Below are 15,547 nucleotides of genomic sequence, written 5' to 3' on the forward strand. Positions count from 1 at the left end.
AGCAGGTTAAGAGAACACAAACCAAAACCACATTTTCCCATGAAAAGTTATTATGTAGGAACAGCATTTTCCATCAAAAAATCATTTTGATGGAAAATTCCCAACCAGCTTTACCTTAGAGTTACTGTGTACCAGAGGGCTACATTATTTCATTCATCCAGCAATTCTACATACACAGTCCCAATTAACCAAGCATAATATTACATGCCCAGATACATACAGATGGAGATGGGTCCCTGAACACCTTACTGCACATAGGGTCCAACAAAACCGAGACCCAGTTTTGTTCAGGACACACTGGCACTTGAATGACTTGGTGGATACAGCAGTTTGTAGAATAGTTAACCAACATCAATTTCAAAATAATGCCAACATTGTCTAATACCTGTCCTGCTTAACTGATTGAACTAGAATATATTTTTAAACAAGAAATTAACCCAACAAACCCTGTACTCTCACTGAAACATGACAATTGAAAATTAAACGGGAGTGAAACACTCCAGGTGCTTAGACATTTCCCTAAGGCACGAATTTTAAAATTTCAATGAAAAATTGAGAAAATTTTTTATTGAAACACTTTTGGAAATTCCAAGGGATGTTTTTCCTGAGACTGAGAACAGAGCTACCAGACAACACTAAAGAAGAAGGCAAACAAACCATAACATGACTTTTTCAGTCAGAATATCCCTTCTTTTGAGACAAAAACAGCTCCATTATGCAGAGATTTACATGCAGGTGGATCAAAGAGTGGTGAAGAGAGCTATGGCTGATCTGAAAAAAAAAATCAGTTTCCAAGTAACTGTCTTCATGTCATTTACTCAGACAGTTTGGCGGAATATTAATAATATTGAATGTAAAACAGAAAATCTGGAAATTTAAAATTATCCAGATCAGAACTAAAAAAAAAGACATGAAGGAAACAAAAAAGCAAAAAAAATGTTCTAATTCACTCGGCTACATAATCAACGAAAAAAGCACTGGATTACACAGTTGTCACATTTGATAAACCACATTAAACTTCAAAAAATAAATATGACCATGCAGGGAGAAAGGAAACAACATGGATTAACTCCTAGAGCAGTGGTTCTCAAACTTCATTGCACCATGACCCCCTTTTGACCACAAAAATTACTACATGACCCCAGGAGGGGGGACCAAAGCCTCAGCCCGCCTGACTCCCACTGCCTCAGGTGGGGGAGCCAAAGCCCGAGCCCCACTCCCCTGGGTGGGGAAGGGGTCAAAGCTGAAGTCCAAGGGCTTCAGCCTCAGCCAGCAGGCCTATTACCTGAGCCCTGCTGCCTGGCAAGTCTAAGCCAGCCCTGGGGACCCCATTAAAATGGGGTCCCGACCCACAGTTTGAAGAACCGCTGTCCTAGAGCAATGGTGGGATGTCACATGATACACAAAAGTTGGGAAGATGTGACTGATCTTCTTTCTGCTCCCTTAATTCCCCTCTTTATAATCATTTTGCCAATTGCTGACCTTAAACACCAACACTGGATACATTTGCTTAGTTTATCTGTGCAAGAGGTTGGAGGAATGAGAGGTTCTGAAAAACAAGCAGCATGGTATCATATTGAGATAACATGGCAGCAGCAGAATCAGATTAGCCCTTGGGATACCCTTTAGATCTTATTGCCTTGCAAATAGTCAGTGAGATATTCAAAATAGCGTACAAGTTTTTGGTTGGAAGGCTCCCTTATTGGATCAAAGAGTAGAGAGTCCATGAAGGTCATGACAATGGAAGCTATCACTCAACGGGGATGGCAGACTCAAAGTGCCAACAGCAAGAACAACAGATATGAAAAACAACAGAAGGCATAAAAATCATTTACTGAACCATCCAGAGAGAGAACAGAACATCAGGCCTCAATATCACTTTATGTATCTTGGATCCTGCGCTCTAAACATGGCCCGGAAAACAATGAGAAAGCATGCACCTCCCTGGAAGCAAGACAGGTCATAGTGGTAACTATTTTAATGATCAACTATATTTTTATGTCTAACAAATGCTCGTTCCACTCATGCAGGAGAGATCCTCCACTGGGTTAAAACTTTAGGGCACTGTGAACACACAGAGAGGTGCAAAGCAGGCAGAGCACTCCAGGACCAGGACCGGGACCTCTATTTATATCTGCAAAACTAGGGGTGCAGTTGTGCATATATACATTTCTGATACATTCATACTTTATTCTTATGCATTTAAGATTTTTTCAGTAAATTCTGTGAATTTAACCATGTTCTAAACTGACTGTAATAAAGCAGGTCTAGATGAAGCAAACCATCTCCTCTTTTTAGAGTCCCATGGAAAAAAGTCAGAACTTTAAAAAGAAACTAGCAAGTGATTACATAGTTATATTGGAGTAGAACTTCACATGATGCATATTAAGATTCTGAATCAGCAAAACAAAATTAAGCACTTGCTTATGTATTTTGTTGAAACAGTGTCTAAGCATGCAGCTGAAGTTGAAAAAGCAGAAGCGTGTGAACAAAAATCAGGTAATTTTCCAGAATCGCAGAGAAAAGACCTAGTACAACCAAAAATTACTCAATATAGAGGTGTGCAAAAATACGTGAACAAATTAATCACTGGACAATCTAGCCATAGGAGAGCCTTTCCAGTGAGCAAATGGTCTCTATATGCAAATTTCACAACCAGGTCTGGGCACCACAATGGAACAAATATTCACAGATGTTCCGCATGGAACTTAATATGAGTATTTGCATTTCTGACATGCCTATGTGCTGTTGTATTCAAGTACAAGCATAATTTTAAAAAGTCACTATCAAATATGTTATGTCTGCTTAGGTCCATATCGCATCATCAGACACAATTTATTCATATAGCAAATACAGTAAATATTAGATTTCCAAAAGAATGTATATATAAAAATTCTGTGCCTGGAGATCAACAACATCAACCTATTTCCTTTTCCCCCTTATTTATTGTACTCACTTGCATGTAGCATAGAGTATTGTTGCTGTGTGATGTTTTTGTGTGTGTGTTTTGTTAAGGATTTGAGAATTGAGTTGATTAGGCTATGTAAACACAACTACCGTTTGCATGTCTGTTTGATTTCTGGAGTCACTCCTCAAATAGCAATATGCCAGGACTAGGAGGATCGTAAAGGAGGAATCTGCATTCCTACAGCCACCCTGAAAGAGCAATTTATCCCATCATCATCATGCAATTCTGTGCTAAATTAAGCAGGACATCTGTACTATGGAGCAGACCTACACACCAAACCTACCACAGATGGGCTACAGACTGGCTGGTTAATCTGTTCCAAATAAATGATCTTTGTTTTTGAAAGAAAAGCCTGTAGGTACTAGATACATTAACTTTCATTTTTATGGCCTGCTTGAGCCTATTCAGATGTTGCACATATGTTCAGCAGGAAATGGAGGATACAATCTATGATTTACTGCTGTCTAAATGCTGGAAGCAGGAAGGCACAGAACAACAGTTCTCTGCGTGGGCACAAGTGGCGCATGAATTTTTCCTCATCTAGAAAAGAAATAGGACTTTGAGAACCCACAGCTAATAAAACATTTTCATAACTATAAAGATCACCTGAAATTTAAAAGGACAAAGTCTTCACTTCAAGTTTGCAGATGGTAGCATTTTCTCATTTAAAAAAAAATATTTATATGCACCAATAAGGCCTATGCCTAGGACATCAGACAAAAAATGGCTGCTGCCCTATAATCTTTCATTCTTAAAAGGTTGTTAGATTTCTCACAATTGGAGCACTGTTCAGTATTATGCAGTATACTATCTTTATACATTTAAAATATTATTTAACTTGTCAGGAATCATGCAAAAATAAATGCCATTTTTATTGGCAACTTCAAGTTTATGTAGCAGCCGGTACATTATATTTGATATCAACAGGGTGTTTGTTTAAACTCAACAGACTTTTTTTTTAAATGTCTCTGGGAAAAGTAACTTGCATGGATTTACAAGAACATTTCAATTTATTTTTTCCCCATTTTCAAATATAATAAAGAGAACACTGGAAAATGGCTTGTTTCCAACTAGCTACATGTAATACTGTATTCTCAATTTCTTATAAAAGTTTTAGCTAACAGTTCCATAATATGAAGCTGATCAGATCTTTAAACTAAATCAGATCTCTCTAAGGAGTAGGACCAAGCCTAATGAAATCTCTCTTTCCTGGCAAAACTGCACTTGCCTCCTAACATCAAGGCCATTCCCCTTTGGAACACAGTGAGCTGGGTAGAGGACATTCTTGACACTTTTGAGTGCTTGTTTGGAGAGATCTTTTCCTGCTGTCTGAAGCAGAGGGAAGTAGAAGAAAAAAACAGACTCCTTGTGCCCTGATCTCCTAAACCTAAAATGCCCAGCAGAACTGGAACCATAATGACTAAATGAGACACTTTAGGGAATACAGAAAACATTAAAAAAAGAAAAACTAGTCAGGCTAAATCCTCAAGATGTACATCACAGATTATTTATGGAAAGATCTGTTAAACAGCTCGGAAATTTAGCAAACCGATAACTCTGAAAGGTCGAAGTGTGGTTTTACATTGGTGTACTGTACAACGTCAAACACTGGGAAAGGTCAAGAACAGTCAGGATTTTTAAATAAATTATTCAAATCCTGGCACTGAAGATTTATCTAATAATTTATCCATACAGCTGTTCTGATTATTTGTCAAGTCCCCATTTATTACTGAATTGTTTTATAAACACTATTTTGGCATTTTCATGTTTTAAAAAGTATTATTTCTTCTCAATTGTGACACCATTTTGTGGGAAACAACACCGAGCTATAATTTTACGTTGTAACTGTGTTGCTTTAGCAATGTAGGAGGATGCATGATTGATTTTCCCTTATAGATGAAAGTGAGATGATCTAATAATACACCCTTTTAAAACCTGTCAGGAGGTGGTGGTGGTGATAATGGTTGTGGTACCTGAGAAAAGACCAGGTGATCAAGAAAAAGGAGACTTCTATTCATCATCATGTTCCCATTACGCCTCTGGCGTTTAGGGCAGCAACGAAGCTCCTCCACTCCTGTCTGTTTCTGACAACTATTTCAGTGAGTCCCCAGCTGTGCCCCAGGTTTTTCAGCTCAGCTTCCACAGCTCTTTGCCATGTTGTTTTCGGGCAGCCTCATTTTCACTTGCCTTCAGGTGTCCACTTTTTTGCTACTCTGGTGATGGAATCAATTTCCATTCAAAGCACATGGCCAATCCAACTCCAACGCTTCCTGGTAGTGATGGTGCTCATATCCTCTTGGCTGCACTGTGTCAAAAGATATTGGTTTGAGATTGTTCGGGGCCAAAAGATACAGAAGATTTTTCTGAGGCAGGTTGTATGGAATGATGACCCTGGACATGTCATACTTTCTCATTTCCCAGCATTCTGCACTATAAAGTAGTGTTGAAAGTACGCAGCTCTGATAAATCTTGAGTTTGGTTTTGGTGTTGTATTTTGATGATTTCCAGACTGTATTTAACCTCCTGAAGGTGTTCCTGGCTTTATTGATTTTCTTCCGGATGTCTTGGCTTGTTCCACCATCCTGGCTGATGGTGCTGCCCAAGTATGTGAATGTTTCTACATTGGTGAGAACATAATCCTCTATCTGTACTGGTGATGGTGCTATTAAAGGTCATGGAATCTAATCTTACTGCAGTCGATTTTCAGTCCAAATTGCTGGCTGAATGTGTTGAGTTGAGTTGTTTTTTTCTTGTATATGGTGTTGGGTATGCGATAGGAGAGCGAGAATTCTATTTGTGCTATGTCATAATTACATTTGGTCTAAAATGCACATTCCTCAGAATAAATGAACTAGGTTTTTGAATTTCCCTGCACAGGAACTAAGCAAGCTTTGAAAAGTCAATGTGAGAAAATTTCTCTTATTTATGCATATAGCTATTATAATAAATTTTGCTGCTGTTAGACTTGTATGTCAATTGCTGGTTAGAACTGGAGAATCATATGTCAAGTCACATGGATCATGAACTTCATAACATATTTCAGTATGTAATAGATAACTTAGAACAGAGGGAAAAGATAGGAGTTTTAGTAAAAATATTCATAGCGCAGCAAAGGGAGAGAAAGACGATTCTCAGAAATGCAAGATGTCTGTGATGCGGCAAGCACTTACCAGAATGTGACTTGAATTGGAGTAAGGCACTGTTGTACCCCAGTGTAATTAGGACAGACTCTTTGCCCACACGACAGTATTCAGTGTCTCTGTTAACCAAGCATTTAAACACACAGACTCCATCAGCTGAAGGGGAAAAAAATACTTTAGAAAATTTTAAACAAGTTAAAAACACAAAACACAAACAAATATAGATCTCTACAATTTAAAACTGTCCTAAGCATGCACTAAAGATGCGCAATTTAAGGGAGAAATTTGTTCTCTAGTACAGTGGTTCTCAAACTTCACCCCCTTTGTGATCCACAAAATGGCTGAAAATTCACCCCCCACCATCCATATGCCACAGGGCTTTGTGAACTGTGTGTGTTTGGGGGGCAGGGGGCAGAAGTAGATGCAGCAAAAGGAAGAAAGGTGAGAGTTCCTCCTCCTCTCCCCAGCCCTGCGTTCCCATAGGATCTTAGCAACAGTGGAATTTTACTGGTTGCTCAGCTGGTGCAGGCAGTCCTGTAAACATCTCTAACAAACCACTGCTGGGTCACACCTTTGGTTCAGAACCTGCTGCTCTAACCAGTGGAGTTGCAAAGAAAAAAAAAAGGAATCGAGCTGTAGCAACAAAACAGAATGAAGGGACTGCAGCAATTTTTCCTTCTTTTGCATCTTTGGCATTTGGGTGTCACTAAATGCAGTCATACTACGCCACACTGTGTGCAAAATGAAATCCACCCATAGACCCTACTTTCTACAACTTTAGTGATAATGATGCAAATATTTGGCTTAACAAGAATACACTTTTAAGTAATCTTCAGCTGAAGTAAGCACAGGAGAGGAAGATCGAAAATCAGAGGGGTGGGAAATGGTAAATGATTAGATTCTCACACTACCATCCTTGCAGCTGTCAAGAGGTGAGCATGTGACGCACTTTGCATGTGTGCACACTCTGTAAAAATATTCATCCTTACTTCCAGCAACCTGAAAATGGCTGGAAAGCTTCAAATTTATCTGGCATCTACAAAGCAGGGGCTACCAAAGATGAAGCCCTCAAACAGGGTTTTAAACTGCCATTCATCACCATAGTATCTAAGCTCCAGTGTTTTCAGAGACAATACCCTGATAGGAATCCCAGCACTTTCCCTTTTCCCTGATATTTGGGAGTAGGAAAGAGATACCATCACTGAGCTTTGTTTCCAGACAGTTGCTCCTCTCATTTTAGTGTAATTCTCTGTCAGTTAAGTGTCTAGTAATTTTTTAAAGATCTACAAATAAGTAAACAGGTTGGTAGAGCTGAATGAGTTTGGAGAGCAGGGAGAGAGAAGAGATTTTGGGGAGCAAATGAGAAAAAGCACAGGGAGAAGGTGGAGCACACAGTGTAAGGAAAGAAAAGAACATAAGAAAGTGGATTGAGAGAGAAAGGAAAGAGGGTACAGACAATCAAAATAATGTAGAAAAATATACTATGGTCTGGTATAGAACATGAAAGAGAAAAACTGGAGTGAGGCCAGGATGGGAAAGGTAGCACAAAAAAGCAAAAAAGATTTAGTAAGTTACATTTAAAAACAGTAATTCAATTCAATTTCATTAATAAAGTTAATAGTAACATACTGTCCATCAAATATTTATTCTGTTAAAAAGGAGGAAGTTCCACTAGAGGGAAGGAGAGATACACAGCAGCACACATATTCCACCTCCTCCCTCCTCCTCCCGCCACTAGCCATTGGGCTTAGTCCTGGGGCTAGGAGGTGTGAGGTAAATTTTTCAAACTCTGCACTTCAAAGAGATCTGCTGTGGCTAGAAATGAATACAATATAAAGATAGCGGACACTCTAATACACATTTCTTATGTTATTCTAGGCTTAACTATTCAAAACCTACAAATTTTCGAGAGTGTGTTCCAGCTTGAGCTTGTACAAACCCAGACAGATACCTACAAATTTGGGTTTCAAGACACACGCACTTTGTGCATGTACCTTCCTCCCTGGACTTGTGCCCATGAACACATCAGGATGGTCCATGAGTAATACAATTGCTTAATATATATCACCTCCTCAAGTAACAAGCCAAAGTGACCATGCAATCAGCTACTTCCCCACAGTTATATAGGGGTTCTCCTTTAGTTCTAGTTGTAGAGGCCTGTGCTTTTGGCGGTAAATATCTCCAGGGTTCAATCCCCACTGAAAACGGCAGTATCTATACAGTCACGGTCCATTACACAGATCTCACCTTTGGGAAATGAGACATTTTCTTTATCAAAGAACCAGTTCAAATAATCTCTTTGGAACAGTGTGCACACATGCACTCAAGAGTGAATTTCACTCTTCGGCTACTCTACTATGTTACTGTTTTCTCAGTGTTGCAACTTACTTTCTTCTGTCAGTCTATCCAGTGCCCACAAATCAGATACACTGACTACAAAATTTAACACAAGTTTTATGGAAGCGGTAAGGCTGATACACAGTACAAAGTTACAAAGAGAGACTGGAGCTAATACAGAAGACAGAGCTATATTGCTAGAGTTACTGGTTGGCTTTTTATATAGACAGATCAACTGTAAGAGTACAGATCCAGATTTGGAGACTTACTCCTCCAAACTCCAGGTGTTCTGAGTCAGCTTCTTAGATAGAACTGAGCCACAACATATGACATCAACAAATGAATCTGGATGTGGATCCCAGCTTTTCTAAAAAATTGAGAGAGGAGCTGGGGAGAGCAGGTTCAATATTGTGGTTCAGGCAGATTTCTTGCTTTCAGTTTCCCAGCATGTAATGTTTTCATTGCTGATATGAAAGGGTGGTGCTCACATACGGTACTTTTTAAAGAGGCAGCATCATATACTACATCAGTAACTTAAAATGTAAAGAATGGGGAGAGATCACTAGTAGAGTAATAACCTGAGTGTAAGCGTCACATAATTCTCAGTAACATCAATGAGAAACCTGGGTCTAAAACAAGTGCAGGACATACAGAAACAGACCCACATTATCTTTCCAAAGATACACTTTTGTCATATTTGGATTTATACCTAAAACTAGAGCTGCACAAATCTCAGTGGTTCAATTCACATGATCTTATATAAATCATTTTCTTTGGTTTCTTCCTTTGTGAGGATTCATATTCCTTGAGTTTTCCTTTGAGGTCTGGAAGAGGAGGCAGCAGGAGGGACACTCCCACTGTTACATAATTGCAACAAATCTTATACAAAAAGTGTGATGCATGGCCAGAAAGGGTTAAGCAGCTTGCATGCTAAATGACCCAGAACCAACCTTTAGAGACATGTTAGAAAAGTATGCGAATGGTAATTAGGGCCATTCCACGGTAGATAGGCTAAAAGTTTGAAATGCAAACCTGTATTCTTAGAGAATTAGAGGTGATACTAATTGCATGTGTGTACTCATCTCTTGATAGATGTTAGCCATGTAAACAGACAGTTCCTGTCTATCACTATAGCTGTTGATTCAGAGAACAAAAGGGATTAACAACCTTTAGATGAATCTTGGGTGAAATAATGTCATTGTCTATATGTCTCTTTAAAGTTTGTGATAAACTGCTTAATGAATAAATTATCGTATGTTAATCCCTGTAGCTAATTACAAGTGATGCTTAGGAAATAGGTCTACTTCAAAATCTCGATAATTGCCTATTGTTTGCCTAAGGACTCCGAGCTGTCAAAGAAGGCCTGGAACTGTATAAGAATGTCTGGGGTCCTGATCCTGTTTATCTCAGATATGCTTGATGATTCGTGCAGGAGAAGCTTAAGGCATAAGGCTGAGATCTCCTTAACCTGGATCACCCTGAATATGGACACTGGACTATATCCTATGGACTAATTCTGAAATAACTCTTTGCAACTACAAAGCTCACCATCTCTACCATGGATCTGATCTCAGAACTGTAATCATGTCTGTATGTATATTGATCTTTTAACCAACACACTCTTTTCTTTTTTAATGAATTTTAGTTTAGTTAATAAGAATTGGCTGCAAGCACGTATTTGTGTAAGATCTGGAATATTCCTTGACCTGGGAGGTAATGCGTCTGATTATTTGGGATTGTTAGAACTTTTTTATATTTTCAGTAAACCTCACCATATTTGATTGGGGTGTCTGGGTGGAGGCCTAACGCTGGGTTGCTTTAAGGGAACTGTGTTGTTGGCTTCTGGGTAATCAGAAGCTATTACAGAAGCTGTTTTGCACTAGTTTGGTAAAACTAAGTATTGGAATATCCACCAGTTTTGGGGATTATCTGCCCTATTCTTTGAACTTCACCCTAATTGAGTGAACTCAGTGGGGCTCCCGGGGACTCTGGTCACAGCCTATCTGAAAATGGGAATGGCTAGTACATACCCACCTACCTCATGGGGTGTTATGAGGAGGAATGAGTTAGTGTTGGTAGAGTGCTTTCAACATATAAAGCATTTCAAAATTCTAGATATTTTTGTACTTTTTTTTTTTTTTTAAAGTTTTCCCCATTAATAAAGTCTGCTAGACATTTTAATTCACATACAGGTGTTCCTGTGTTAGACATGAGGACTATTCTCTCTTATTCCACCAGAGCACATCCATACCAGTACTTTTGTCATTAAGTAAGAAAATACATTAAAAAACCTTAAATTAGATTTAAATTTAATGAAGCCAACACAAATCTTTCAGTTTATAATTTCTTCTCACATTTTTTCAGAATACTTTTAATCCTTTATAGCACATTATGAGAAATGCCTCACCTGGAACTTGACTGTGTAATTACTTTAAATGTTTTTTTTAGTTCCAACTGCTCCTTTTCAGATAATAAAACTAAAGATACACTTTATTTATACTATACATACTCTGAGTTTAGCACAGCATCAACACATGCAAAGTCAGGAGGACTAAAAGGTGCTTTTGAAAATCCTACCCAAGTGAGTAAAGAGCACAAGTCCTATTGACTTTTATGGGACTTGTGCTCCTTACTCATTCAAGTGCTTTTGAAAATCTCACACCCAGTTTTTAACCAACCTGTGCTAAAAATATTTACTGACAACTTTTAAAGATATACACCACTACCAGACAAGAAGCCAGAATCTACTCTTGATGTCCTAGACTACAAAAAACTGATATGCGCCAAGGGGTTAAAAGAGCACCCACTGCGGGTCTTCAAATCTGGAATGCTGTGAAAAGGAAGATTTTGGCTCTCCGACTAGAAGGGAGTAGGAGACAGTCATGAAGAGCCTGTGGTAGGTCACAGCATCCCCTGTAAATATCACATACTAGGCAGAAGTTTATGTGGACTCTGTACTGTTTTATATAGGGATAATTTTAGGCAAACCACGGGGCAATATTCAAACTACTTTGCTCCTTCATTGTGTTCCAGTAGGCCTTTACCCGAACAGTTGTAGGACCTGTATATGGCAGATTTCATGTAAATTATGGAAAAAGAGTGTGCAATGCCATTTTCACTGTAACTGAAATGTTAGTCAAAAAGAAAAGGAGTACTTGTGGCACCTTAGAGACTAACAAAAATTTGTTAGTCTCTAAGGTGCCACAAGTACTCCTTTTCTTTTTGAGAATACAGACTAACACGGCTGCTACTCTGAAACCTGTGAAATGTTAGTAACATTGTGAAAGTGGATCTGTGCCTCTGCTTCCCCCTACCTTTTGGTCTTGTCTATTTAGAGTTTAAGCTCTGTGTGGCAGGAACTGTCTCTTACAGCCCTTAAAAAAAGAACAGGAGTACTTGTGGCACCTTAGAGACTAACAAATTCATTGGAGCATAAGCTTTTGTGGGCTACAGCCCACTTCATTGGAGGCATACTCCTGTTCTTTTTGCGGATACAGACTAACACGGCTGCTACTCTGAAACCTTACAGCCCTTAACACACTGGAATTCTGAGTTTGGTTGTCTTCTCTAGGCACTACTAACATACAAATAATAAATAAATAAACCATCCCCCAGCATAGGGTACTTTTAGGGCTGGACCCTAGTCCCATTTACATCCACAGGTATTATGCTGTGACTTGAGTGAGAGCACAGAATGAAGAAATCAGGGACAATAATAGTTATCGTTATTAAGGAACACTTACCCCAGATGTTGGTATGAGCAGAAATTTGAGGATATTCAATACTGAAAGTGAGTAAAGTTTCAGCCCAAAAGCTGCTTGTTTATGCATGCACATGCATAATATACATTAAACAAATACATCATATATATGTAACATACACACCCACCCACCCACCCACAGCGTACGACCCAAAGGAAGTGCAACTTGAAAAGAAAACAAGAAAACTTCAAAAAGATGATTAAAATTCAGAACCTAAAGTACTTGACTTTATATCACTATCTTTTTTAATTTAAAAAAGATTAAGCTGACAGGTAGTAACTAACATGTACTTAGCAGATAATGAGGTCTCAGTGATTTCAGCAGTGTTACATATGTAATATTAAAGAATGCATATATTTCTGTACAATTCCTCATTTCTATTAGGGAAAACTATTTTCTTTAATCAGGCATGCATGGCTTCCTGCACCGTCCACTTACGTATACAACACCTTTCACGCAGAACACTACAGAATGCTGTACAAAATCTCATATGTGTAACAGCTCATAAAACATTGAAACATATGACTATGATTTCATCTGATAAACACTAAAAGCCAAGTTGAAAACTTGTGCTTTTTTGCCTATATATAAGAGGCATGATGATCTTGCCTGAAGCAACTCCATCAAAAGCTAACTATACAGACTAAGATTCTGTACAATGAAGGCCATCTCTCTGTAGGTCTATAAGAAGGATCTTGCATGATGAGGAATATATTGTATATAATCGTTCATAAGCCGAATTTTTCTGGTAAAAAAGTGAAGCATCAAGGAGCCGGGGTCGGCTTATCAACAGGCCTACACCAAAATTTGACGATTTTAAACTCTACTGAATTATTGAATTGAATATCCAATACATTGTCGTTTTGTTTACCTGGAGTGTTCGCAGGCATGGAGCCAATCAGCTCCCAGTGGCCGTGATTTGCTGTTCCCAGCCAATAGGAACTGGAGGAAGTGGTGGCCACTACATCCCTCGGTCCGCACCACTTCCTGCAGCTCCCCTTGGCTGGAATGGCAAACCACGGGCACTGGGAGCTGAGGGGCTCCGTGCCTGCGGACACTCCAGGTAAACAAAACGTCCCGACCCGCCAGCGGCTTACCCTGACGGGCTGGGAGACAAAGTTTGCCATCCCCTGTTGTAGATCGCCGATGATGGAACATCAATTCTGGATTCACTTCTTTAAAAATTTGTTAATGTTTTATTTTTACTTAAATTGTATATTTGTTATGTTATAATTGAGATAAAAGAAATATTAATGTAAATAACATGTATGGGTATCTATTATACAGTTTTTCTCAGTTCATGTCCATGTAAACAAAGCACTTAAAAACATGTGCTTCCCTAAAGTTCAATTTTCCTAGTTCTAGCTGTTTGCTTTTCCTAGTATTGTTCTACTACAGGACTATATTATAATTATTTTTATAGTGCGTACTTATATTGATTGCAAAATAATTTATTGTCAATATTGCAGCCTTTTAAAGCTGCAAAGTCTTTGTTTAGTGGACTAGATTGGCTTGAAATGAATGCTAAAAGAGCAGTGCTGCAGACCTGCATGACATTTGACCCATGCATTTCACAAAATGCTACACCTTACAAGCCAATCAGAAAAATACAGTGAACAATAGTACTATGGCAGTGGTGTCAGTCGGCTACTGTGTAATTTGATCTATTCATGCATTTCTACCAATGGACCTCATGAGTCTCGAGCCAATCTGAAAATATAACACGCAGAATCTATGGATTCTGTAATAAAATTGAAATAGCCTGTTATTGCCCAGACATGCCAATCTACAGGGCTGCTTTGAATAAACAAAGAACAACAACAATTTGACAGTGATAAAGCAGGTGACATTCCTATATAAAGTCCTACAAAATCTATAACTAAACTATTATTTTCTAAGATTTTCATACTAGTATTTAAAATGAACAACTGTGAAATCAAAAGAAAACAGTCTGCTTATCATGCAGTGTTCAAACTTAAAGTTGTTGAATATGCAGAAACAAATAATAATTGCGCCGCTGCTTGTGAATTCTGTATCAATGAGAAGCAAGTAAGAGAATGGCGAAAAAATAAAACAACACTAAAAGAAGCAAGAAAAAAGTCCAATGAGGTGCGCTTCATTTCCTGAGCTGAAGAAAGTTCTCAATGATTGGGTGGTTGAATGTCGACAAAATGGGTATGCTGTCACTAGAACTGGAATTTGTCTGCATGCTCTGCAAATGTCAAAAGATGACAAATACAAATCAGTAAAGCCATCAATGTTTGTCACATCAGTGGGCTGGTGTACTCGCTTCATGAACCATCATGGTCTCTGTCTTCGTCAGCAAACAAAAGCTGCCGAGAGAGCCGGAAGAAAAAAAATCGATTATAAAACATCGAAAGGAATATGCCTTTGAACTTGAATTGAACAAATAGGAAATATGGACGAAACATTGATGACATTCGATTTACCGAGCAACAGAATGGTAACAGGTGTTGGTGAAAAAACAGTTTTAATTAAAACCACTGGCCATGAAAAAAAAAAATCAATTTTACTGTGGTTTTATCATGTTTGGCCAATGGATCAAAGCTCCCTCGTGTTGTTATTTTTAAAAGAAAAACCTTGCCTAAAAACATGACATTTCCTGCTGGTGTCATTGTACGTGCACACAAAAAGGGATGGATGGATGAAAGTGAGACTATTGAATGACTGGAAAAAAAAGTGTGGAATAAGAGACCAGAAGCACTTTTCAAGAAATCTGCTATGCTCATTTGGGACATGGTCAGGGCATTCAAGATGAGGTGAAAAATGTGGCCAAAAAAATGAAAACTACTTTGCCTGTAACATCTGGAGGCTTAATTTCTGTTCTACAACCGATTGACATCTGCCTGAACAAACCCTTTACAGACAGGATATGCAAAATGTGGTCTGAATGGATGTGCTCAGGCATGGCGAAGTTGACAAAAGGCAGGAATCTTATGAAGCCAAAATCAATCTGGTCGCCCAGTGGGTCAAGGACGCATGGGAGTCCATTCCCTTGGAAATGACAGAAAAATCATTTCAGAAATGCTATATCAGCAATGCGCTTGACGGGTCAGAAGATGATGCCATATCTGATGATGACACAACAGAGGCTGACGACGAGAAGGAATCTGAGTCTGAAGACGACACTGCCAACATCTACAATGACAATGCAGGTACAGCTGTGACTGAAGCAGAGTTTAATTAACTGTTTCGGACTTTGAAGGATTTTAATATTTTTTAAATAAAGTACCTTAGAACAATATGAGACTTTAATATCAGTAAATGGATATTTAAAACATTGACTATAATTTTGAAGGTGATAACAACGACAACAGGTT

At 38.6% G+C, this 15,547-nt stretch overlaps 1 protein-coding gene across 1 annotated transcript in view; it reads right to left on the minus strand.

The window, feature by feature from the left end:
* Window positions 1-15,547, minus strand: part of LOC119855511 (histone-arginine methyltransferase CARM1-like) — a 143,791-nt gene that overhangs the window by 84,197 nt on the left and 44,047 nt on the right. The window contains exon 2 of the mRNA XM_038401624.2: window positions 6,139-6,264. Coding sequence (XP_038257552.1) covers window positions 6,139-6,264 — 126 coding nt within the window. The remainder of the gene's footprint in view (window positions 1-6,138; window positions 6,265-15,547) is intronic.

This window comes from Dermochelys coriacea, chromosome 5, assembly GCF_009764565.3.
Source record: "Dermochelys coriacea isolate rDerCor1 chromosome 5, rDerCor1.pri.v4, whole genome shotgun sequence".
Taxonomy (NCBI): domain Eukaryota; kingdom Metazoa; phylum Chordata; order Testudines; family Dermochelyidae; genus Dermochelys; species Dermochelys coriacea.